Raw genomic sequence first — 27,676 nt, forward strand, 5'->3', positions numbered from 1 at the left:
CACCTATACTCTGATCAGTAAGAATAATATCTAACTATTTGAAGGCTCTAAAGTAGAAGTTATCCATTTAAAAAAATTTCAAGGTTTAAATATCTTAAAATAAAAGGGGTACAGTCATTATAGCTGGTTACTCCAAAATATGTTACACCTAAAAAATGAGACCTCAAGCACTAGGTGGACATGATCATAGATAGCTATTCGCTACTTAATCACTAGCAGGGAGGGAGGCCAGGTCTCCAAGTTCCCTCTGTCTAAGCTACAAGTATTTGTTGCAGGACCCTCCTACCCCCACAAAATCTAGAAATCAGAAGCAGCATATTCCTCCCTTCAATAAATGCCTTACTTATTTACCTTCCCCTACTGGTGCCAGTCCCTACATTGCTCTAACATTCCTCAGAAAGGGGGTGCAGGGTGGCAGGAGAACTGGTTACTGGAGAAAGATGCAAGATGGATGAGAAGAGTGGTGTGCAATTGGAGGACTGAGAAAAGTAAAAGACACTGCTTTGGGCATGTCATTAAATCGGCCTTTAGTCTTGGTACATATAACTGGTAACAAAAATGCACAGAGCTTCATTTAAATGTGGCCTTTTTGTATTTTCCTTCATTTATCACTAACAATACAAAGTCAATGGCTTAGTCTTATCTTAATCCATTTCACTGATTAGCCCATTTTCTTACTCTCTTCCATTTTCCCCTTTCTCTCATTTATTCAACTATTTTTACGTTTCAACTTTCAGCCTGCAACCATGCCAGGCACTGAAGATGCAAAGGCAACCAAGACAGGCATTTCTTACTCTCACAAAGTTTAGAGTTAAACAGGGAGAGAACTGACAATTATAACATAGTGTGTTGAGGGGTATGGGAGCCAAGTATTAGGTGGACTACCTAACCCAGTATTAGGAGTTCAGCAAAGTATTTCTTAAAACGCTTCGAGTCCTGGATGATAAGGAAGAGGCAGCTAGGGGTTCCAGCACAGTTTCTCTGTGTCAGACATGCTACAACCTACATAATCTCACCACAAGTATTCATATTCAATAGTGCCATATTATAGAGTTGCTCATTTGCTTTTGCTCATTTATTTTTAACCTTGGTTTAATTTTTAATTGAAAAATTGAGTTATATGATAAAGTTTCATCATCAAAAGTTCTAAAGAATGCATTCCTCTTCATTGATATTTAACTAGTTCCATGGGCACGTTTACAGAACTTACAGGTGTCAGCTCAGCCTGTTCTTCTGTGAAGTCAATATGACGCGTGGCCAGCTTGCTGGGACATCTCAGAGAAATAGCATGCTGTGAAATGCAGGAAGGAAGAAAATGATAGGTAAAGGAGGTGGAAAAGGGCAGTTCTCATTATCATGCAGGAAGAGAAAAGACCACTGAAATAAAATGCTAATGAAAAGTTGCATGCATCTTTCATTATATCATGCAAAAATAAAAAACGGTAAGAACCAGATGATCCTAACCTTTGGTAATTTAAGGGTAACCTCACTCTACTTCTGGACAGTAGAGCTCTAAGGGAGAATTATGGAGAAACACTGTGTCCATTACCAATTCATGCTCTGACCTCAATTGGGCCTTGACTGCTGTTTGGCAGCATTCTGTCTTTCCTCCTCCACTCACAGCTGATGTTCTAAATGGTTACAAAGTTCTTCAGGCTTCTAACTTTACCCTTCCACCTCTTCACATGACCTCACTTCCCTCCATAACTAAGCAAATCACATCCATCTATCACATCCATCTATCTTCACCACTACATCCTATAGCTACACCCATATTCTCATTCATCTTTCACATCCATCTATCTTCACCACTAGCATCCTATAGCTACACCCATATTCTCATTCTCTCCAGTTCTGTATGAATAAATAAGCTTTTCCCCCTCCAAAGCTAAGCATATCCTATATCCCACTCATTCCCTCCCCCCCCCCCACCGCCGCCCGCCCCAAATTGCTCAGCCTCTAATACTCAACTAGTCCAGCTTATGGGTGGCAGGAAGGACAGAAAAATAATCAAGTCTTCTGGGTTCCCTCCTCCTCTTAAACTATTATTCTCCTTTTCACTGCCAAATTTCCTGAACTCAGCTACAGTGTATCTCCTCCACTTATCCTTCAATCCCCTACCATCTAGCTGGCATATATGTTTTCCAGAGTCTTTATCCCTTGTATTGTAATCCATTCTGTAATTCATTTTCAAAGTCATCCATGGCCTTTAACCAAGGTTTTCTGTCTTTCCTATCACAGCACTCACCACACTGACTGAAACTGCTGGTCTGGTTGTCTGTGTTGACACCCATCTCCTCACATAACACATTACAATCTCAAAAAGACATTGCGAATTAAGTTCACAGTTTCATCTCTTACAGCCCAGTGTAGTGCCTACATGCTCATTAATGGAATATATGAATAACTATTTCTTTTTGGTCTTCATGCCACATACTTGGCCAGATTAAGATTCTTTTTGCTTTCCTCCCTCTACATTTTCTCATTAAACATATTCTATAGCACTTTGTCAATCACTGCGTCAACAGGAGGCCTATAAAATCCATACTGCCAATATCCTTATTCTTAGGAAACAAAGACTGACATTAAGGGCTAAAGGGGCATGATAAATGCAATGAACTCTCAAATAGTTCAGGAAAAAAGTATATGTAAAAAAACCAACAAAGTAAATATGGCACAAAGTTAAAAATGAGTGAATCTGAGCAATGAGTTTCCTGAGTTCTTTATAATCTTTTCACATTTTTTAAGTTTGACATTATTTCAAAATAAAAAGTTTTTAAAAATCTGTTCTCTCTAGACTCTCACACAAACTCATACCATATTTCTAAATGGTTATTGGTTAATTTAGTTTAAAATCTAAATCTAAAGTATTCAAAAAGAGATGTCTGCCTATGTATTGATGTTAAAATATGATAGCACATTATGGTCATTGAAATTCAACAAATCCTTATCAAAAGTGAATATATGTATGCAAAGTGACAAAAAAAGAATAGTAAACAGGACATGCAAACAAAGATTACATGTTGTTACATTAACAAAGCTGAAAAGGGATTATGTAATGATATAAACTATTTAGTGTTAATTAGGGCCCATTTCCACAAAATATTTACTATCCTACAAAAAATTATCTCCTCCAATCCAATTTTTACTTACTCTTCATCACTACCTTAAATCAAAAAGCTGTGCTCAAAACACTTAATAAAAATGAAAATTGAGGATCAATTCTCCACATAAATTTTGCTCTAAACATTCCAATCTCGTAACTTCCATTTGTTATAAAACTATCAAATTCTTCATCAATCTCTTAAAAATTCTCCACAAAGATCAGCAAAGTAAGTTATGGATCACTACTTTTTTGAACTGAATCTATAACACGTTAAAATGAAACATAATTTATGAGCCAGAATCTTGGGCAGGGGGTTTGTATATAGAAAAGCATTGATCTGAACATAGAAGCCAAAACATAAATCAAGCAATGGCCTTGTTCTAAAGTCACAGTTACTTTTGATAGGTAACACTTCCTTTTGATTGCTAACACCTTCGATTATAACTGGAAGAAAGAAGTAGAGGTTTGTGACCACACATTATAGTGTTTCAATAGAGCATATTTACATTCCTTTTATTGACATGTGTATGTACTTTTAGCAATTGCTTTATTTATTTTTTTAAACATAGCATAATGGTTAAGAATGTGGACCCTGGGGCTGGAGGCTTGAGTTTGAGCCCCAGGTCAGCTATTTACTGGCAATGTCACTCTTATTTAACCTGTTTCCTCATGTGTAAAATGGGAGTACTAAATAGCATTTATCTCCAAAGGTTGCTAAAAATAGAATTCTTTTAGAATTAGAATTCAGCCCTCATCTGAATTTTTTTAAACCTCAATTCATTTAGATTAGAGATAACTTATAGTTGTTAAATTTTAACTGTATTCAGGAATATACTAACCACCGCCACAAGATGGGGATGTTACTGCATAAATCTTACTGCCATTTTTCTCCCGCCCATGCAAGTCCTGTCTCTAAGGCCTGGTTCTGAGAGCACTGGCCAGTCAGTTTAGCCTTGTTTTGATTCTCCTTCAACTCTGTGATGAAGCAGCAAAGCATTGCAGTATGAGCTCTACAACCAGAACGTCTGGGTTCAGATCCTTGGGAAAGATATTTTAGTCACTCTCTGCCTTAGTCCCATCCATTGTAAAACAGAGGCAAGGTACCCATCAACAAGGCACCAGGCATTCAGTGTTGACATATACGGCACAATGCTCACCACAGAGAATAAGCACTTAATATAGTAGCTGCTCCTGTTTCTTTTCCCACTCTGCTATTTATTCCTCTCCTTTTCCTGGCCAATAATTAACCAGTAAATACTTGAATGCTTTTAAAACTATTTCTTTTGTATTTTATAGTCTCTCTTAATTTAAAAAAACAGATGGATATATTTCTATTCTTGTTCAAAAAGGGTCCTTTACTAGCCCTCCACAATACAACTTAAAAAACCAAAGCGATCTAAAACCAAATAAAGGTACCGTTTTACCTCCTCAGAGGAGGAAAACTGCACAGATTTCTAAGTAATACACACAGAAAGAAGCAGAGCATTTATCCCAGAGTTGATTGGGATAATTAATGTGTTTGAAAAATGTTTGTGAGAACTAGACACTTCCCCTGGCTTTTGCCAAATCTAAGCTCTTCTTCCACTTGATATCTATTCTTTCCTATTAACCTCACTAGGCTAGGTCAGCAAAATCTGAAATTAAACACCAAGATGGTAGATGTGAATGAATTTCTGTGAGATGTAGCAACACAGCCATTAGAATTTTGAGAGAAATGTAGCTGCAACAATTGAGAAATCAATTAACAACCCAATCTTTTAGATATGCAGGCCTCAAAGTTTCAGAAAGCCTTGTGCTTCCCTCCTACCCAGTTAATACTCTAGACCAGAAGGTTGTTTGCTAAGAATATAATTCAATGGACTTCAATGCCTTTGGGTTTTCCCCCTGATGCTACAATTGCTGTTTTCTAATACCTCAAAATTTCTGCACACATTAATTCTTGAAATAGTTCTGAAAAGTAAAAGTGGAGGAATTGCACTGAAGCTATAATATTACTAGTTACAACAGTGTATCCATAAAAGATTTCATTTAATAATAATGCTTATACATTTGAGGAAAACAAGGATCTCTTACACTTTGAGTTAGTATGAAAGGACCTGGAGAGTATCATGCTAAGTGAAATAAGTCAGTCAGAGAAAGACAAGTAACACATGATCTCACTCATGTGGAATCTAATTAATAAAATAAACTGACAAACAAAATAGATCCCGAGACATTGAAGCATGCAACAGACTGACATATTTCAGACGGGAGGTGGGGGTGGGAAAAGATTAACCAAAGAATTTATATGCATAACCCATGGACACACACAATATTGTGGTGAAGGCCCGGGGAGGGGGCGGGAGCAGAATGGCAGGGTTAATGGGGGGAAATAAAAGGGACATCTGTAATACTTTCAACAATAAAGATAAATTTAAAAAATAAAAAAGAATACTGACTGAAATTATTCTAGAATTCATTTTTATGTTTATCCATGAAAAATATTTTTATGCTAAAAATTCTTTAACATTCTGGAAATAATCATTGTTAACAATCAGCTTCACTTTATTTTTAAGATATTGATAAAAACTGAAAGGCCAAAGTTTAGTTTTGAAATTCAAATACAGATTTCTCAGTTAATTAATCTCTTCTTTGGAATAATGCCCCTACCAAAGGGATATTGGTAGGCTTAAATGAGATAACATATGTGAAGTACCTAGAAGCACAGTATTTCAACAAAAGTAAAGAAAGAGAAAAAAGACAAAATTTGGAAGCTAGAAGGCATATGGCAGAGTGATAATCAACTCAGCAGGCCTAAGAAAAGCTGAATGCTAAACCAGTGCTGGAGAAAAGTCTCCAGAAGCAGAGAAATGATGGTGGAACTAAAAGCAGGAGGATTGATTAAAAGCATTTAAGAATGCAGTTAATTCTCAGATTCCCTCCTTTATTCACCAACCAGCAGCAATCTCTGGTTCAGATTGATATTCACTGCTGATCTCACTCATAGGTGGAATCTAATGAACATAGCTTGGCACCAGGCTCACTTAGTTCTACAGGAAGACAAAGACAGTGCATTAGCATGAGATGTACTATCTTCAGAAGATATCTATACAGCCTACCAGGGGTCTTTTTTGGACCAACCATTGTTAAGAGAAAGAGATCATGTGGGTAAGTACAGAAATCACGTGGCTAGAAAAACTTCCTGCTCCACAGGAACTAGTAGTACATTATCTATATATATAAAACCCTAATATGCAAATAGACCGAACAGCGGAACAACCGAAACTAGTGGCTATGATGTGCGCTGACCACCAGGGGGCATGTGTGGAACATGGTGGGCGTCAGCAGCAGGCTGCAGAGCACAGAACATGGCAGGATGTCTGCTGCGGCAGGATGGTGGAGCAGGTGAGCGGAGGCGCCAGACCAAGGTGGGGCACTGGTCACTGTCATTGAGGCAAGCCTCTGGTGGTTACTGAAAATACTTTGCTCCCACATGCTGCGGTCCTGCCCGGTGCTCGCACCCGCTGCTGGCGCCTGGCGCTGGCCCTGATCGCTCAGCACCGTCAGCAGGTGCAAGTGGTGGTTGCTGGCCCCGATCGCCCAAGGGCTTCTTCACCTCCCCCTGCTCCTGAGGGGTGATCGGGGCAGCACCCGCTGCTCACACCTGCTGACGGCACTGGCTTGCACCGCTGCTGGCACCAGCCCCAATCACTCCACGCCGTTAGTGGGTGTGAGTGGGACTAGCACTGTCAGCGCATGGGAGCAGTGGCGGCGGGAGCGGGGCTGCCGGCAGACAGGGGACCAGAGGGGCTGGGTGAGGGGGTGGAGGATGGGCTGAGACCCACCCCTGTGCCCACCGCAGCCTCACAGGCCACAGTTCCTTTCAAGGTGCACAAATTCGTGCACTGGGCCCCTAGTAACAAATAATAAGTGTAGGTTCCATGGCCCCTCAAGAAATGTGTTCATGCTAACTTACAAGAGTTACACACTGCACACCAGGAAGTCAAGGTCTGTGACTTTTCATCGGCTTCTAAAGTTCACTCACCATCTTCCTGATTCATATGCACTCACCAATCAGGGGTCAATTTACAACAAACAATATTGCTTGAAAACATTCTATATTTATTATGTTTCTAGTAAATGAATTCAGGGGAAGGAAAACCCAAGATCATCTTCCATGAATAAAAGGGCTCAGATCTGCATTTAACTCTGAACTTAAAGCAGTGATTCTCAGATGAGGGCAATTTTGCCTTACAGGGAACATGTAGTAATGTTTGCAGACATATTGAATTGTCATAACTGGAGGGGGTGTGTGTACTACTGCCACCTAATAGGTAGATGGCAGGGATGCTGCTCAACATCCTACGATGCACAGGATAGCTCCTCACAACAAAGAATTTTCTAGCCCTAAATGTCAATAACCTTATGGTTAGAAACCCTTCTGAGCTAGGATTAAATGGAAGATCACATACTGAATCACATACTGAACACTGAGACCATCCCACATCTCAAGCATTCTTTTCCCAATGGGCCGCTAAAGCACTGGGAGCCAGGCATATGCCCTCCAGGAAAGGGATTGGAAGAATCTGCTTTGGAGGAAAGACCTAAGAATGATCCTAGCGTAAAGACTCCAAAAGATAGAAAAAAACTTAAGATGAAATTAATAGAATATTAATTTTGTTTGAAATAAGTATGAGATATAATCAACTGGGAGAAAGGCTGGAGTTGAAGGGCAAAAAGTGTGTGTGTGTATATACATAGCAGTGTTTTTTACAAGTCTTATAGAACCATTTGACTTTTTAAGCTCCACGCATACAAAATTAATGTTTGTTTGTTTTTTAAATTGTATATGAGTGTGGGAATAATTTGATACATGGATTTGGGACGTAGTAATAGACTCCCTTAGTTTTCTTGACTTGAATCAGAACAAACTACATCCAGAAAAAGTATATTGAAGCAAACTACTTTTCTACCCATCTGGGCAAGGCAAAAAGAACAGGCTGAATAGAGCTTAACACCGTTTCTTGCATTATTCCTCATTTACTCACCAAACCTTGTTAAAGCCTTACATTAAACATAATACCACTGAACGCTGGTTTCCTTGCTCATGGATACCACTGGATACCATGTGGAGTGTTTGCTGGGAGAGGACTTTTCACTTCACTTGCTCTTTTATTGTTTGAACTTTTGTAATGAGGGTATGTTACAGATGGATACACACACACACCCTGAATGATTAACCTGTTTCCATGCATCTTGACTCAATTAAAAATAATCTGATTGGAAAGAAGGAATATAAACATATAAAACACAGAAAAACCAAGAAAGCATATCCCCAGTAAAATATTGCTCATTTCCCAATAGGTAAAATCTAAAATACATAAATGACACGTATTAATAAATAGCTGGCGCTAAATGTAATCCCCAGATATCATAAGGTAGAAATCAGTTTTAAAGTTCTCTACAGAATATATATCACTTTGGTAAGTTTCATTTTAAATAAATGTTTATTCTTTAAACGGATATATTTCCTTAGAAGCAATGAAACTCATTTATCTCCAAACCACCATGATAAAATAATTTCCTTAGAAACAATAAAACTTGTTTATCTCCAAACCTCCTTTGTGCTCCACACTACCTAAAACAAAACTAGGTAAATGGAGTTGCCAAGTGATGAAAAATAATCTAATACATTAAATCAATGGGGGGGAAATCAATACTGTCAATAGGTGTAAATTTCACATTTCTGTGCAATTCCTTAAACAATGTTTTATAAGGTTTACCTTTTGATTATTCATGAATAGATTATTTTAGCTTTTTTAGAGGGCATTGTAAATACAAATTGAATGGAAGGCTGGTTTTCTTTTTGCTACCTGATAACAAAATTGCCTTCCTAATGAAAAAACACACAAGAATTCACCTTCAGTAAAACTGAACTCAGTTTTTTTCCAAACTTATTTTATCACAAATCTATTCTTTATCCTCATCCAGAAAAACTTCATCTTTAAAAATCTGTTCATGTATATTATATCCTTTTGACTCTCTGAACCACTGTACAAGAAGACAGACCATGTACTACTAGCTCCCTCTTACTTATGAGAAATGGATGTTCACAGATGTTGGATAAACTCATTTAGGTTCTATGGATAGTGAGTGGCAAAGAAAACATGTGGAACCGAGTTTTCTGATTCCAAGCCCAGTGGCTCTTTCCACTATACCACACTGACTCTTTCATAATAAAGTGAACCCTAAAAACTAGAATCTTGGAGGACTACAATGGGAATATGAGTCTTAAAAAATTTCTTAAGTTGTTAATTTATAATAAATACATATTAAGCAATTATTATCAGCTTACGAGCCATACTAACTTTGCAAATGTCAAAAAAACCCACATTTCAAGATTTTGTTTTGTTTCCTTTAAAATATATTTTTATTGATTTCAGAGAAAAGGGGGAGGGAGAGATAGAACATCAATGATAAGAGAGAATCATTAATTGGCTGCCTCCTGCACTTCCCACACTGGGGATTAAGCCCGCAACCCGGGCATGTACCCTGACCTGGAATCAAACCATGACCTCCTGGTTCATAGCTCAACCACTGAACTATGCTGGCCGGGCCATATTTCAAGTTTTTTTATTAATGTGAAACAAGTAATATCAATTCAAACACTTCAAAATAGTCACAAGAATAAAAATGAAGAAACTAAATATCCTCTTAATCATCTTTGTGACATTGCCATAGTTGGTAATATACCCCTTTTGTAATGATTTTAAAACTTAGTTCAGAGGTATCCTTGATAAATTTTCAATGTAGGGAAAATAAGAAAGTTATTTAAAAAGTTTTCTATTTTAGTACTAAAATAGAAAAATAAATAAATAAACAAACAAACAAATAAATTAATTCATCTACCTACCTCAGTAACTGGCTGCCCCTGATGTGTCAACTCCAGTTCTTGAGGGCGCGTTACTTTATCAATATCCAAAGAGTCCATGCTGGAAGCTGCAGAAGTGATGCTGGAGCGAGAGGAGTTACTAATAGAGCGCACTTCAGCATCACTCACTGTGCCCGCTGATGCCGTTCTTCTGTGCTGATTAGTTACTGAGGGTTTAGCATCCTCTAGTACAGACTGCTGAGCAGCCTCATCCATGCTCAAAGAGGCCTGTTCTAACTGTGCAGTAATATCATCCAGGGAGTAGTTGGCATGTGATGGTTTAGTAATCCTATTAGATGAAGACGACAATCCTTTCAAGGTGCCATGTTTTGTTGTATGTCGGCCAGGAGGTAATTTCTGAGGGGCCTTTGTTTCTGTGACTTGACGCTTACTATTTCCTGCACCGAGACTGCTGAGCTCCCGCTCTATTGAGCAGAGATCGGCCATCAGGGCATCCAGATCCACGGTTTCTCCCTGATTCAGAGCTTCTGCAATGAACAATGCACATGATGTTTCCAGAACAACTGAATCAGAATGTATACATTCTATTGTAAATCAGTTAATGAATGCAGGGAAAGAAGCAAAAAATTCATCCTATTGGTCCTAAAGCCTCTCAATATAGTATTTCTAACAGTTTTTTGTTTTATATTCCAAGAGAAAATTTCAGAAGCAAACAGTCCATCTTTTAAGATTTTTAGCCATCAGAGGAGAACACAATTATAAGTTGAAAGTAAAAATAATGCAAAAATCGTACACTGTCCCTAATTTTAACCTCATCCATCATGCACCTTTTTATCAGAGGTTCTAAGTTGTCAATATTATCAGTGCCCTGGTAGAGATGTTGCCTAAAAAGTTGAGGTCATAAAGAGAAACGTAAGGCCTAAAAAATAAGAGATTGAAATATCAATTTCAAATAGTATAAAGTTGACTAGGAAGAGGGCATTACTAGTAAATAAAGGCCAGAGGGCTGATTTTAAAATTACTAACAACTAACTTCACTGGACTTTAGGTTCCACCCAAGTATATACTTTGTCAATTATTAATAACTCAACTAGAAAACTATTTTAGTTATGTTCCAGTTTGTTTTTTTCTGTGATCATTTGAAATAGTAATAAACAAATCAAGAAATATAAGAACTCAGTCAAGTTATGCATATCATTTCTATGTTGAGCTACTTGGTATTGTAGCTGCACTGCTCTTACATTATATAATTTAGTACACTATTTTACATTTTATTTCCAATTACATCTTACCATTCAAGTTGTATATGGAGAAGCGATAAGAAAAATTGGCCATGTTTGTTTCCTGGCGAAGAGGAGATCTTTTTACCGGTTCCATGGGCTTGTCAGAATCCAAACTCTTTAAAAAGAAAGATTGAAAAGTCATATTATATCCACACTTCAATTACATAAAAAGATACAGTTTGCCCTGGCCTGTTTGACGCAGTGGATAGAGCATCAGCCTGCAGACCAAAGGTCCCGGGTTTGATTCCAGACAAGGGAACATACCTTGGTTGCAGGCTCCTCCCAGGCCCAGACCCTGGTCGGGGTTCGTGCAGGAGGTGACCAATCGATGTGTTTCTGTCACATCGATGTTTCTCTCTCTTTCCCTCTCTCTTCCACTCTCCCTAAAAATCAATGGAAAAATATCCTCGGGAGAGGATTAACAACAACAACAACAACAACAACAAAAGATACAGTTTGTTTTATGATTAAGTGAATTGTTATAGAATAGGTAATAAAACCAAAGTTTTTCTAGATAATAGCCTTATAGAAAAGTAACTGGTTTTTATATTATTTTGGTTATAGTTTTTTAAAATTTTTAGATAACAATCTTACTGAAGGCCCTTGAGAATGTCATATATCTTTCCAAATACATCAAGTATAGAGACTAAGTTCATTTTACATAAATTTACTATAAAATAAACTAGTTAATATGAATATGGGCATGGTAAGATAAATAGGAAGAAATGATGCAGATAATTCTGTTATCTCTTTCTTCAAAGTAATTTGTTTTAGGTCCAGCATAGCATCATTCCTGGCATGAGGGACCCTGAAGATATGGTACAATTCTGGACTCAAAATTAGTGTGACTCAAGATCTTAACAGAGTAGCTACAACTTTAAACAATAATGAAATATCCTTGTTCTTTTCAAATTCTATGAGGGCACACTGTAATCCAGCTGTACTGCTTGTGCAAAGTCTAGAATTACACTACACCTCAGGTCTGGGTATCTTCTAAGTTATCTCACCACCTTTTAAAATGATACTTTTTCTAACCTTTCTATAATAAGGAAAATAAGATGTTTACAACAGAGATATTCAGGGTAAGGGTAGGTAGATATATAGCATTTACTTAAATAAATTTACAAATATTGGGATTAGTCTTTTAAAACTTTAGTCTCTACCTATAATTATCAAATAGATTTCAAATAAAGGAGAATGCTGGACAGTAGAATTGTGGAATTAAAATAGAATGCTATCTTCTTTATTCATTTATCTCAAGATAAAACAAATCCATTCAGAAAGTGTCCATCCTGGTTTTAAAACTATCATATGAAGGACATTTATGACCATTCAGTGCCTTATTTCAAAATTTCACAAAACAGCCAGAAAAGTCTCCTTTAATCTCAAACGTAAGTCTTCTGCTGCAATTTAATCCCTAAGCCTACTTCTCTCGGTGGAAATGAAGACTAATAGGTAGGTAATGTTTACTGTAAAATAACCTGAATATAATTGAGGACATATTAAAAGTCTATCTATTACCAGTTTAAATAAACAGATATTTGTTATAATTGTCTGCTGTGTCCATGGTGCTGGGGCAACAAGTGAAAGAGCAAGAAATATTCCTTGATGCCAAGAAATTCGTAATCTAGTAGGGTAGTTTTTAACCTTTTTCTGGGGGTGGGAGTCATTGAGAATTTGAAAAAAGCTATATGCTATATGCACCTTCCAGAAAAAATGTAAATACACACAAACTTTACAAATGATTTCAGAAGCGTAACCAACCACTTAACACTTAAACCTGACTTAATATAAAACTGAAAATCCCATTAACACTATATGTGTGATATAGGCACACAAATGACACATTGTAGTGAACTAAAATTATAAATAAAGAAACTTGCAGTTTAGCCACTAAGTAAAAATTTTTGAAAATTTCTGAAGTGTTAAAAAGCAACTGTTAGCGGACAAAAAAGGACTAAGGGAATTTATTACCACCAGACCAGCAATGCAAGAAATGCTAAAGGGTCTGCTGTAAAAAAAAAAAAAGAAATAGGAAGCGAAGAAGGAACAATGGGGTAAAGAATAGGAATGGCGACAAATAAGTACCTATCAATAATAACTTTAAATGTAAATGGATTAAATGCCCCAATCAAAAGACATAGGGTAACGGATTGGATAAGAAAACACGACCCACATATCTGCTGTCTACAAGAAACCCACCTCAGAAAAAAAGACGCACACAGACTGAGGGTGAAGGGATGGAAAAAGGTTTTCCAGGCAAATGGAACTGAAAAAAAAGCTGGGGTAGCAATACTTATATCTGACAAATTAGATCTCAAACTTAAGGACATAACAAGAGATAAGGAAGGCCACTTCATAATACTAAAGGGAGCAATCCAACAAGAAGAAATAACTCTGGTAAACATATATGCACCCAATACAGGAGCACCCAAATACATAAAAAAACTCCTGGAGGATATCAAGGGAGAGATTGATAGCAATACAATCATAGTAGGAGACTTTAATACCCCACTATCACCATTGGACAAATCCTCTAAACAAAAAATCAGCAAAGAAACATCAATCCTAAATGACTCACAAGACCAGATGGAATTAATTGACATCTTCAGAACATTTCACCCCAAAGCCACAGAATATACATTCTTCTCAAGTGCACATGGGTCATTTTCAAAGATAGACCATATGTTGGGACATAGGCAAAGTCTCTTCAAATTCAAGAAGATAGAAATCATATCAAGCATCTTCTCAGACCACAGTGGCATAAAACTGGAAATCAACTACAATAAAAACAACCCAAAGAAATCAAACACATGGAGACTAAACAGCATGCTATTAAACCATGACTGGGTTACCAGAGAGATCAAAGAAGAAATAAAAAACATCATGACAACAAATGACAATGAAAACACTACAATCCAAAATCTATGGGACACAGCGAAAGCAGTCTTGAGAGGGAAATTCATAGCTCTACAAGCCTACTGCAAAAAACAAGAAACAGGGGTAATAAATTACCTAACCCAACAACTCAAAGAGTTAGAAAAAGAGCAACAAGAAAAGCCCAGTGTAAGCAGAAGGAAGGAAATAATAAAGATCAGAGCACAGATAAACGACATAGAGATCAAAGAAACAATACAAAAGATCAACAAAACCAAGAGCTGGTTCTTTGAAAGGATAAACAAGATTGATGAACCTCTAGCCAGGCTCACCAAGAAGCAAAGAGAGAGGACCCAAATAAACAAGATCAGAAATGAAAGAGGTGAAATAACAACAGATCCCGCCGAAATACAAAGGATTGTTAAAAAATACTACGAACAACTCTATTCCAACAAACTGGACAACCTGGAGGAAATGGACAGATTCCTAGAAAAATATAACCTTCCAAAACTCAATCAGGAAGAATCTAAACAGCTCAACATGCCAGTAACTATGGAAGAAATTGAAGCAGTCATCAAAGAGCTTCCGGCAAACAAAAGCCCGGGGCCAGACGGCTTCACAGGAGAGTTCTACCAAACATTCAAGGAAGAACTAAAACCTATCCTCCTCAGACTATTCCAAAAAATTCAAGAGGAAGGAACACTTCCAAGCTCCTTCTATGAAGCCAGCATCACCCTCATACCAAAACCAGATAAAGACAACACAATGAAGGAGAATTACAGGCCAATATCCCTCATGAATGTAGATGCCAAAATCCTCAATAAAATTCTAGCAAATAGGATCCAGCAGTACATCAGAAAGATCATACACCATGACCAAGTAGGATTTATCCCAGGAATGCAAGGATGGTTCAATATCCGCAAATCAATAAATGTGATACATCACATAAACAAATTGAGAGATAAAAATCACATAGTCATATCAATTGATGCAGAAAAAGCATTTGACAAAATCCAACACCCTTTCTTGATAAAAACTCTCAACAAGGTGGGAATAGAAGGATCATACCTCAACATCATAAAAGCTATATATGATAAACCCACAGCTAACATCATACTCAATGGGCAAAAACTAAAACCATTTCCCCTAAGAACAGGAACAAGACAGGGATGCCCACTCTCACCACTCCTGTTTGACATAGTACTGGAAGTATTAGCCACTGCAATTAGACAAGAAGAAGAAATAAAAGGCATCCAAATTGGAAAAGAAGAAGTAAAGCTGTCCTTATTTGCAGATGACATGATATTGTACATAAAAAACCCGAAAGACTCCATCAAAAAACTAACAGACTTAATAAATGAATTCGGCAATGTAGCAGGATACAAAATTAACGCCAAGAAATCTATGGCATTTCTATACACCAACAATGAACTTACAGAAAGAGAGACTAAAAAAGCAATCCCATTTTCCATCGCACCAAAAAAATTAAGATACTTAGGAATAAACCTAACCAAGGAGGTAAAAGACCTATATGCGGAAAACTACAGGACCCTGAAAAAAGAGATAGAGGAAGATATAAACAGATGGAAGAACATACCATGTTCATGGATTGGTAGAATCAACATCATTAAAATGTCCATACTACCCAAAGCAATCTATAGATTCAATGCACTCCCCATTAAAATACCAACGGCGTATTTCACAGACCTAGAAAGAACTCTCCAAAAATTCATCTGGAATAAAAAAAGACCCCGAATAGCCACAGCAATCCTGAGAAAGAAGAATAAAGTAGGAGGGATCTCAATACCAGATTTCAAGCTGTATTACAAAGCCACTGTCCTCAAAACAGCCTGGTACTGGCACAAGAACAGACATATAGATCAATGGAACAGAATAGAGAATCCAGATATCGACCCAAACCAATATGCGCATTTAATATTTGACAAAGGAGGCATGAGCATACAATGGAGTCAAGACAGTCTCTTTAATAAATGGTGTTGGGAAAATTGGACAGATACATGCAAAAAAATGAAACTAGATCACCAACTTACACCATACACAAAAATAAACTCAAAATGGGTACAGGACTTAAATATAAGACGGGAGACCATAAAAATACTAGAGGAATCCACAGGCAGCAAAATCTCAGACATATGCCAAAAGAACTTTTTCAGTGATACTGCCCCTAGGGCAATGGAAGCCAAACAGAAAATAAACAAATGGGACTACATCAAAATAAAAAGCTTTTGCACAGCAAAAGAAACCATCAACAAAACAACAAGAAACCCCACTGTATGGGAGAACATATTTGCAAATGGTATCACTGATAAAGGTTTAATTTCCAACATCTACAGGCAGCTTATACAACTTAATAAAAGGAAGATAAAGGATCCAATAAAAAAATGGGCAACGGACCTAAATAGAATCTTCTCGAAAGAAGACAGAAGGAAGGCCAAGAGACACATGAAAACATGCTCAAAGTCACTAATTATCCGAGAGATGCAAATCAAAACAACAATGCGATACCATCTCACACCTGTCAGAATGGCTATCATCAACAAATCAACAAACGACAAGTGTTGGCGAGGATGCGGAGAAAAAGGAACCCTCGTGCACTGCTGGTGGGAATGCAGACTGGTGCAGCCACTGTGGAGAACAGTATGGAGTTTCCTCAAAAAACTGAAAATGGAACTCCCATTTGACCCAGTAATCCCACTCCTAGGAATATATCCTAAGAAACCAGAAACACCAATCAGAAAGGATATATGCACCCCTATGTTCATAGCAGCACAATTTACAATAGCTAAGATTTGGAAACAGCCTAGGTGCCCATCAGCAGATGACTGGATCAGAAAACTATGGTACATCTACACAATGGAATACTATGCTGCCGTAAAAAAGAAGGAATTACTACCATTTGTAGGCACTTGGATGGAATTAGAGAACATTATGCTAAGTGAAATAAGCCAGTCAATGAAAGAAAAATACCACATGATCCCACTCATTTGAGGATAATGAAAAACATTATAAACTGATGAACAAAAAGATAGTTACAGAGGCAGTAAAACATCAAACAGACTGTCAAATTACAGTGGTAAGGTTAGGGAGAGGTGGGGGAAATAAGAGATCAACTGAAGGACTTATATGCATGTATATAAGACTAACCAACGGATGCAAAACATTGGGGGGTGAGGGCATGTATGGGAGTGGGGTGGGGGGGGCAATGGTAAGATATGTACACATATAATACCTTAATAAAAATTTGAAAAAAAAAAAAAAAAAAAAAAAAAACAACCTAAAGAAATCAAACACATGGAGACTAAACAGCATGCTATTAAAGCATGACTGGGTTACCAGAGAGATCAAAGAAGAAATAAAAAACATCATGGCAACAAATGACAATGAAAACGCTACAATCCAAAATCTATGGGACAGAGCGAAAGCAGTCTTGAGAGGGAAGTTCATAGCTCTACAAGCCTACTGCAAAAAACAAGAAACAATGGTAATAAATTACCTAACCCAACAACTCAAAGAGTTAGAAAAAGAGCAACAAGAAAAGCCCAGTGTAAGCAGAATGAAGGAAATAATAAAGATCAGAGCAGAGATAAACGACATAGAGACCAAAGAAACAATACAAAAGATCAACAAAACCAAGAGCTGGTTCTTAGAAAGGATAAACAAGATTGATGAACCTCTAGCCAGGCTCACCAAGAAGCAAAGAGAGAGGACCCAAATAAACAAAATCAGAAATGAAAGAGGTGAAATAACAACAGATCCTGCCGAAATACAAAGGATTGTTAAAAAATACTACGAACAACTCTATTCCAACAAACTGGACAACCTGGAGGAAATGGACATATTCCTAGAAAAATATAACCTTCCAAAACTCAATCAGGAAGAATCTAAACAGCTCAATATGCCAGTAACTATGGAAGAAATTGAAGCAGTCATCAAAGAGCTTCAGGCAAACAAAAGCCCGGGGCCAGACGGCTTCACAGGAGAGTTTTACCAAACATTCAAGGAAGAACTAAAACCTATCCTCCTCAGACTATTCCAAAAAATTCAAGAGGAAGGAACACTTCCAAGCTCCTTCTATGAAGCCAGCATCACCCTAATACCAAAACCAGATAAAGACAACACAATGAAGGAGAATTACAGGCCAATATCCCTTATGAATGTAGATGCCAAAATCCTCAACAAAATTCTAGCAAATCGGATCCAGCAGTACATCAGAAAGATCATACACCATGACCAAGTAGGGTTTATCCCAGGAATGCAAGGATGGTACAATATCCGCAAATCAATAAATGTGATACATCACATAAACAAATTGAGAGATAAAAATCACATAGTCATATCAATTGATGCAGAAAAAGCATTTGACAAAATCCAACACCCTTTCTTGATAAAAACTCTCAACAAGGTGGGAATAGAAGGAGCATACCTCAACATAATAAAAGCTATATATGATAAACCCACAGCTAACATCATACTCAATGGGCAAAAACTAAAACCATTTCCCCTAAGAACAGGAACAAGACAGGGATGCCCACTCTCACCACTCCTGTTTGACATAGTACTGGAAGTATTAGCCATTGCAATTAGACAAGAAGAAGAAATAAAAGGCATCCAAATTGGAAAAGAAGAAGTAAAGCTGTCCTTATTTGCAGATGACATGATATTGTACATAAAAAACCCGAAAGACTCCATCAAAAAACTATTAGACTTAATATATGAATTCAGCAAGGTAGCAGGATACAAAATTAACGCCAAGATATCTATGGCATTTCTATACACCAACAGTGAACTTACAGAAAGAGAGACTAAAAAAGCAATCCCATTTTCCATCGCACCAAAAAAATTAAAATACTTAGGAATAAACCTAACCAAGGAGGTAAAAGACCTATACGCGGAAAACTACAGGACACTGAAAAAAGAGATAGAGGAAGATGTAAACAGATGGAAGAACATACCATGTTCATGGATTGGTAGAATCAACATCATTAAAATGTCCATACTACCCAAAGCAATCTATAGATTCAATGCACTCCCCATTAAAATACCAACGGCATATTTCACAGACCTAGAAAGAACTCTCCAAAAATTCATCTGGAATAAAAAAAGACCCCGAATAGCCACAGAAATCCTGAGAAAGAAGAATAAAGTAGGAGGAATCTCAATACCAGATTTCAAGCTGTATTACAAAGCCACTGTCCTCAAAACAGCCTGGTACTGGCATAAGAACAGACATATAGATCAATGGAATAGAACAGAGGATCCAGATATCGACCCAAACCAATATTCGCAATTAATATTTGACAAAGGAGGCATGAAAATACAATGGAGTCAAGGCAGTCTCTTCAATAAATGATGTTGGGAAAATTGGACAGATACATGCAAAAAAATGAAACTAGATCACCAACTTACACCATACACAAAAATAAACTCAAAATGGATACAGGACTTAAATATAAGACAGGAAACCATAAAAATACTAGAGGAATCCACAGGCAGCAAAATCTCAGACATATGCCAAAAGAACTTTTTCACTGATACTGCCCCTAGGGCAATGGAAGCCAAAGAGAAAATAAACAAATGGGACTACATCAAAATAAAAAGCTTTTGCACAGCAAAAGAAACCATCAACAAAACAACAAGAAACCCCACTGTATGGGAGAACATATTTGCAAATGTTATCACTGATAAAGGTTTAATCTCCAACATCTACAGGCAGCTTATACAACTTAATAAAAGGAAGATAAATGATCCAATAAAAAAATGGGCAACGGACCTAAATAGAATCTTTTCGAAAGAAGACAGAAGGCCAAGAGACACATGAAAACATGCTCAAAGTCACTAATTATCCCAGAGATGCAAATCAAAACGACACTGCGATACCATCTCACACCTGTCAGAATGGCTATCATCAGCAAATCAACAAACGACAAGTGTTAGTGAGGATACGGAGAAAAAGGAACCCTCGTGCACTGCTGGTGGGAATGCAGACTGGTGCAGCCACTGTGGAGAACAATATGGAGTTTCCTCAAAAAACTGAAAATGGAACTCCCATTTGACCCAGTAATCCCACTCCTAGGAATATATCCTAAGAAACTAGAAACACCAATCAGAAAGGATATATGCACCCCTATGTTCATAACAGCACAATTTACAATAGCTAAGATTTGGAAACAGCCTAGGTGCCCGTCAGCAGATGACTGGATCAGAAAACTATGGTACATCTACACAATGGAATACTATGCTGCCATAAAAAAGAAGGAATTACTACCATTTGTAGGCACCTGGATGGAATTAGAGAACATTATGCTAAGTGAAATAAGCCAGTCAATGAAAGAAAAATACCACATGATCTCACTCATTTGGGGATAATGAAAAACATTATAAACTGATGAACAAAAAGATACAGAGGCAATAAAGCATCAAACAGACTGTCAAATTACAGCGGGAAGGTTAGGGAGAGGTGGGGGAAATAAGAGATCAACTGAAGGACTTATATGCATGCATATAAGAGTAACCAACGGATGCAAAACATTGGGGGGTGAGGGCATGTATGGGAGTGGGGTGGGGGGGCAATGGTAAGATATGTACACATATAATACCTTAAAAAAAATCTCTCTTGTTCAAAGTGAAAAAAACACACACACACAAAAAAAAACAACTGTTAGCAGTGAGCCACCATTACACAAGAGTTTCTTTAAATCTTTCTCTCTAAAGACAGATTTGTATAATAAAAAGAACAGTCACAGCACTAGTTAGGAGACAACTTTTGTGGTGACTGGCTCTTTACATTTAGACATCAGGGGATTTAAAATGTAAAGAAGAATAAAAGATACTGAACCAGTAGAAGCCCACTGCAATGGAGCAGCATGGAGTACTGTTCCACATAGAGTGGCTGGAGTGATACCTACCTGTCTTCTCTTTTTGGCTCCCTTCCCAAATATGAGTAATAAAACCATACAGTCAAGGCAACCCCACACGTCAGCTGGCACATATTATCATTTTGGATTTCCTTTATTTTGCTTCCTCATTCCTTTTTCTCCTCAGCATAGAAATGAATAGTCTAGTCATCATCTCTACACCAAAATCACCTTTTTAAAAAAATTAAGAATTAAACTGAAATGGTTTCACAACTACAGATATAAGAAAGATCTTTCTCTCAACAAGTAATTTTATTTCTCCTGACTGGAGATGAAGGGAATGATTCTTATGAGATCCTAGTAGAAGTGAAAGCATTCTCCTCAAAATTGAACATTAACAGATTATGGTCACAAACATGTCTGCTTTTCAAAACTATCGATCTTAGAATTACTCTTAGAATTACGTGACGAGTTTATCAGTTTCAATTACAGACTGTTACAGAAAGAGAAGAACAAACCAGTACTTTAAGTTTCCAGCTTACTACCTACTTTTTTACTAGTTAAGGAATCTCAAATTTAAGCAATTTTACATAAAAGTTCTTCCCAGAGATATTAAGAATGAATGAAAATAATTTTTGTTCTAATGTTCTCAATGACATAAAGTTATTTTAATAAACATACCATCTTTATATATTGAATATAATATATCAACTGGGATAGTAACAGAATACCCTTTTATTATAAAAGTGACCTGGTTTAGAGGATAAGGTCATTCTTTAAATAAAAAGAATAAGTAAAACAAAAAACTCATCCTATATAATAAGGAGGTAATATGCAAATTGACCCTCATGCCTTCGCACAAGATGGCCGCCCCCATGTGGTCAAAGATGGTCGGCAGGGGAGGGTAGTTGTGGCGATCAGGCCAGCAGGGGAGGGCAGTTAGAGGTGACCAGGCCTGCAGGGGAGGGCAGTTGGGGGTGACTGGGCCAGCAGGGGAGGGCAGTTGGGGGGACCAGGCCTTCAGGGGAGGGTAGTTGGGGGCAACCAGGCTGGCAGGGGAGGGCAGTTAGGGGCGACCAGGATGGCAGGGGATGGCAGTTGGGGGTGACTGGGCCGGCAGGGGAGGGCAGTTGGGGATGACTGGGCCGGCAGGGGAGCAGTTAGGCGTCGATCAGGCTGTCAGGGGAGTGGTTAAGGGGTGATCAGGCTGGCAGGCAGGTGAGCGGTTGGGAGCCAGCAGTCCCAGATTTTGAGAGGGATGTCCAACTGCCAGTTTAGGCCCGATCCCAGAGGGTCCTGGATTGGAGAGGGTGCAGACTGGGCTGAGGGACCCTCCCCGCCCCCCGCCCAGTGCATGAATTTCGTGCACTGGGCCTCTAGTGATACAATAAACCTAAATAAAAAGGCTTTTCCACTGTTTTAAAATGCAGCTGGGAATGAAATTTTGTCAGTACTCTGCAATCATGTAATAGAAAATATTTTCATGTGTGAAGATATTACTTATGCTGTAAAGTTTCAAATTCACTAAGTAATGAAACAGGATGTGTTAAAATTTAGACTTTAAGATTTTAGGCTTTAAAACTTTCTATCCAGCAATCTCAATTTATGAAAGAGATTGTAAGTAATCCCTGTAGATAAACAGAACCTCAGTCAGTCACAAGTATATTATAAAACTTCTTCAAATAACCAGAGAAGATAATATCTTGTCCTATAGCATTCATTTATTTGTTAATGTTTTGGACATTTTCTTTTTATAGCAATATTTAAAAATATAACCTATATCCACCATATCCTTATGATTATACTATAAACTTTTAGCACACAGTGATGACTTAAAATCCTCAACCAGTTTTCCAAGCACTATTTCTAACCTGAGTAAGTTTGTCTAGCTCCCCCAGCCAGGCTCCAAACATTTTGTCCAGATCTTGATCTTCTTTGTCACTGTCTTCTTCGGCACCATGGTCAATTTCTTCATCTGATAGCTGCTCCATCTGAAACAGACATTTGTGTAGAATAGTTACAGGATAAACTTCAAAAAGTATGCAGTATATGTTCTGATATATACTACAACTCTCTGGAGTCAAACCTTCAGAACTAGGAAGGAAATAAAAGTGATGACTGGAGACAGGGTTGACAAGTGAGTAGAAATGAGCGAGTAAGTCTTAATTTTTAAAAAAATGTGAAAGAATGAGCAGTATCAAATTCTGACCAGAATCATAAGTAGCAATAACTTAAAAATTGCAGATGACTCCCATAATTAGAGGATATGACAGCAGATCAGTTCTCTTCACTGATAGATTCTAAAACACCATAATGAAAAATTCCAGAAGACTTTAATGCAGCAACTTATCTATTTTGTAAAAATCTGTTTAGATATAAATATGCATGTATCTTGCAAAAGCTTAGTCCCATAAGCATTTCATAGAAAAGACAAAACAAAATTTTAAATCTGATTTAGTCCGTTGAATTTATTACTCCTCTCCTCATTTTCTACCTCATCTATCTTTTACCTTATTTCCCCATTAGTTCTTACAAAATCTAAGGAACTAAAATTGAAATAAAAAACAAATAAAATTAAATTCATTTAATTTTAATAAATCATATATGAAATTTCCTATATGTGTGACTTAATTTTAAGTCCCTTGAATAAAGACATTTCCTTCTTCCCATTAATAAAATAATGTGTTATCTGACATGGAACTTGCATATTATTTTATGAAGGGAGGAAAAGATTACACAAAACAAAATAAGATCAATGACTGACCAGATACTTAAAGTCCTTAAAGTAAGATTAATCTAATTTTAAAAAATATTTCAATATTAATAGCTTTGAGAAATCTTCAGTAAAGCTTAGCTTTGCTTAAAACAACATATTCTAAATTTATCTGAACACAAATCCTTTTCCTTCAACTTAAATACCTATTAAATTTCCCAGGGACATAATGAGTATCATCATTGTACATTCCATACTCTTGACTCACATTTCTGAAATATAGACTTTGTTCTAGTGAATCTAGGAAACATTTGGAATACAACCTGTCAACTGATTTAGAAATTCCTCAGAACTTAAAGATATCCTTAATCTCAAATAAGAATTTGTACACATCTTACACCTCCAAAGCAGCAATCAACAAAATTACCTCTGTGATACTTAAATAAGGTTATGAGATAAGCAAAGAATCTAATTAGCTGATGAGATGTCATGAAGTTAAAATTTAAACCTATTTTATTATATAAAAATTTTCAGAAAGGGTCAAATAATATTGCAAAACCAAACTGAACCTAGTTCTAACAATGTTAAAAATCAGACCATATCTCATTTAATCACTGAAGGGAAACAATTTTCTTAAGCTTAATAACAAAGGATAACAGCTTATCAATATCTCTAATAGAAACTGATCATGTTGATTTCTTAACTTCACGCTCTAAGCATGTATAAATCTGGGCATTCTACCTTGACAAAAGAAAAAACATCCACTAATTTTCCAATTCATAAATGTGGCTCTTGATTTGGTTTTTATAATTCACTTGTGTTAATACTATTTCTAAGATTTTTACTCATTACTAAATTTTCCACAGCTCAATCTCAATTGATATAATTCTTCATTAAGTTACCTACCCAGGAAAACCTAAAATGTTAGTACAAAGAAAAACCTCATGTGATCAGGTGACTTACTCAAGTAATAGTTCCTAGTTTGTAGTAATACCCAGTCTTCATAAGGAGGGCCAACAAGCAACAGAACTGAGAAGAGTCAACTTCCTCTTCCTCCCTAATTTTCAAAACTAAATACATTGGAATAACTTAGAAGCTAAAATATTCTAGAGAAAACCTGCTCTGAGATAATGATAATGCACTTTCTTTCTGAGTTCACACTGTAATTGCCCCCAAGAAACTGGAAAAAAAAAAAAGAAACAATAGGAATGTAATTTTACAGAACACACACAAAATAGTTCAAAATGAATATGAGTATTTTAAATTATCACAAAACCAAATAGAATTATAGATTCCACATAAAAATCTGCTCTGTTTTGTGAGTTTATTATTCAAACCCAATAATTATTTGGATTTAAAAAATCTCTTTAAATATTTTCATTAATAGTTTTGTTTTTATCTAGGCTACTATAAACTCAAGAAGAGTAAAATATGGATAGGAAACAATCACAGAGAGTCATAAAATAAATGGAAATTTTCAAGCAACTATTCAACTTTTATACCATTTATGTAACTTGCCAATTTTAGCCTTTCTTGAATTCCTATTACCACCTGGGTTATCTTATAAAAATTAACAAGACATTTATTCAGAGACTGTTTCAATAAAAATTTAGGTTTTACAACATTTTAAGGATCTACACTCTAAAGTAGCACTTTCCATTCTCTTGAAGCTGATGTTGATCCTTATTATCTTACCTCCCCTATGGCATCATTTCTGCTTATTACACACACCAAATGAGGAGCCCCCAGAAAGTGTTTGTTTGTAGGCTCTGCACTATCTAAAGTCATCAAATCTAGTAAGGAAATTCATTCTTTGTTATATAATCAATGCCTGTCTCCAATTAAATCACAATTCTAAAACTGAATTTTACCAACACAATGCCCTTACTGAAAATGACAGCATAAAATGCAAATAAAATAATACAATAGTCAGTCAACTGTCCCTCCAAAGAGGAGAAAAATTACGGAAAAGAAAATAGAGCTTATAAATTTTGTTTTTAAAATAATTTGGATTTAAACAGATAGCTTCTAATATGATTTTTTCCTTAATGATGTGGACACAGTCCTAAGAAAACTATAATTATACTAGAACAGATACCATTATTCTGACTATATTAGATTAGGAACTTTGGGAGAGTATATTAATCTTAAATTCCCTGTTCCATTATATCTATGTCCTGGAAGAATAAATGTATCTTAACACAAATGAAAAGGTTTACTTCCCCCAAGATACAGATATACTGAATACAGACTAAAATCCAAAATTGCTAGCAGATTGACAAGTGCTTGCGTAATCCTGGCCTTCAAGGACCTCTCTGATCTCTCTTCCCACTCTCCCCTCCAGCCATACTGTCCTTTGGAGCAGGTTCCCAGAGGGAGAGTGTGGATTCTGTTCTGAAGATAGACTGAAAGATCTCTGGCAAACATCTAACTGGAAAAAAAAAAAAAAAATGAGGGAGAGTTAAGCTAATGAGGTTTAGTTAGCCTATATATTATTTCAAAGTCATGTTTATTACATAAAAATAATAAATTATAGTAATACTGACTTAACTAATAATTTAAACTAATTTACATTTATTTTACTCATGAAGTAAAAATAGTAATAGAGTAATTCAGCCATTGCTTATATGCTGGTTGGTTTCATTTCATAGATAACAGTGAACAACCATGCTTCAATTATCACAGTTTAAAACTTCTAATATATATAGTAAGCTCCACTACACATACTAAAACCATCCACTTAGTATGCTTTAGTATGAAACAATATTATTTCCACTAAATTTTCTACAAGTTAATTATTCAAGCATATTTTCCCTAAAACCTTCCTCTTGGGAGATATTTTTGTTTACTATTCAATTCTCACTGTGAGATGATCTTTATTGAGAAGGCTGGGCTTAGATTAGGGTTTAACTATTTGAATAAATACATTCCAGGTAGGGTAAATTACAAAGAGCAAAGGAGAAGGTCTGTGTTTTTGCGACTGTCATGAGAATGACTCATATAAACAGGTTAAGAGTGAGATTTAAAGGTCAAGGACTAAGGCAGGATTGGGTCACATAGAACTAGAAAGCCAAGTCCTTCCAGCCCCCACAACCCCCATCCCACCCCAAGGCAACTGGATTCTTAAACACAGAAATGAAAGGGGTAGGGAGAGAAATAGTATTTTACTAGTATTGAAAGGACATGGTGCTAGCGTAAGAGTTGTTAGAAAAGGGAAAGACCATTAGAAGGCTACTGTATGTATTAGGTAGACATAATTACAGATAAGGAAATTACACAAGTCACATACTTAAGAGAGAAAAATACATGATGTATAGCTAGGGCGCCTTATTTATTACTCTTTTTGTCCCTTTAATAATTCAAAAATAATTGCTTTTTGTGAAAATAAGTAATACTTAAAACCACGTGAAAACTCTCAGAATACAGGAGTGCAGAGCTGCCACTACAGATTTGTCTAAGTCTAGCATCCTCAATATTCCAAAGAGGCAAGAGAAGCTTTGATTGTAATATGTACTATACATCTACTATGTGCCAGACGCTGGAAGAACAGAGATGTCCTGAAGGCCAGTAGGGGACAGACAAGGAACCAACAATGATGAAACACTGTGTTAAATGCTATACTAGAGGTATGTTGTATGAGTGTGGTTTAACTCAATTTGAGAAGGTCTTTAAAAAAAAGACTTCAACAAATTAAAAGGTAAAACCTGAGGAAAATGTTCCCACAGGTACTTCTTATGTCCACTAAAGTCTGACTATAGCTGTAGTGTCTTGTGTTATAATTATCGGAGGACTTGCAAGACAAAGTAATGGAATTTGCATAACCACAATTTGGTTAAAGGCAGAACAACCTAGCCTGAGTTATCCCTAAAACCGTAAAGAAATTAGGCAGCATCAGGATCCCTCATTAACATACCCCAATTACTCCTCCTCCATTACCATAGTTCCATGCTG

The 27,676-nt window shown here is 36.7% G+C and overlaps 1 protein-coding gene across 4 annotated transcripts in view; it reads right to left on the bottom strand.

The window, feature by feature from the left end:
• RAPH1 (Ras association (RalGDS/AF-6) and pleckstrin homology domains 1) overlaps positions 1-27,676 on the bottom strand; it is a 77,415-nt gene that overhangs the window by 32,378 nt on the left and 17,361 nt on the right. For 2 of the 4 annotated variants that reach the window (XM_080669738.1, XM_080669737.1), the window contains exons 2-5: positions 22,884-23,003; positions 11,270-11,375; positions 9,999-10,504; positions 1,211-1,291 (exon numbers count right to left, since the gene is read on the bottom strand). In XM_080669738.1, coding sequence (XP_080525864.1) covers positions 1,211-1,291; positions 9,999-10,504; positions 11,270-11,375; positions 22,884-23,003 — 813 coding nt within the window. The remainder of the gene's footprint in view (positions 1-1,210; positions 1,292-9,998; positions 10,505-11,269; positions 11,376-22,883; positions 23,004-27,676) is intronic. The other 2 variants (XM_080669740.1, XM_080669739.1) reach the window with 1 other exon arrangement.

Source organism: Plecotus auritus (genome assembly GCF_963455305.1).
Source record: "Plecotus auritus genome assembly, chromosome: 5".
Taxonomy (NCBI): domain Eukaryota; kingdom Metazoa; phylum Chordata; class Mammalia; order Chiroptera; family Vespertilionidae; genus Plecotus; species Plecotus auritus.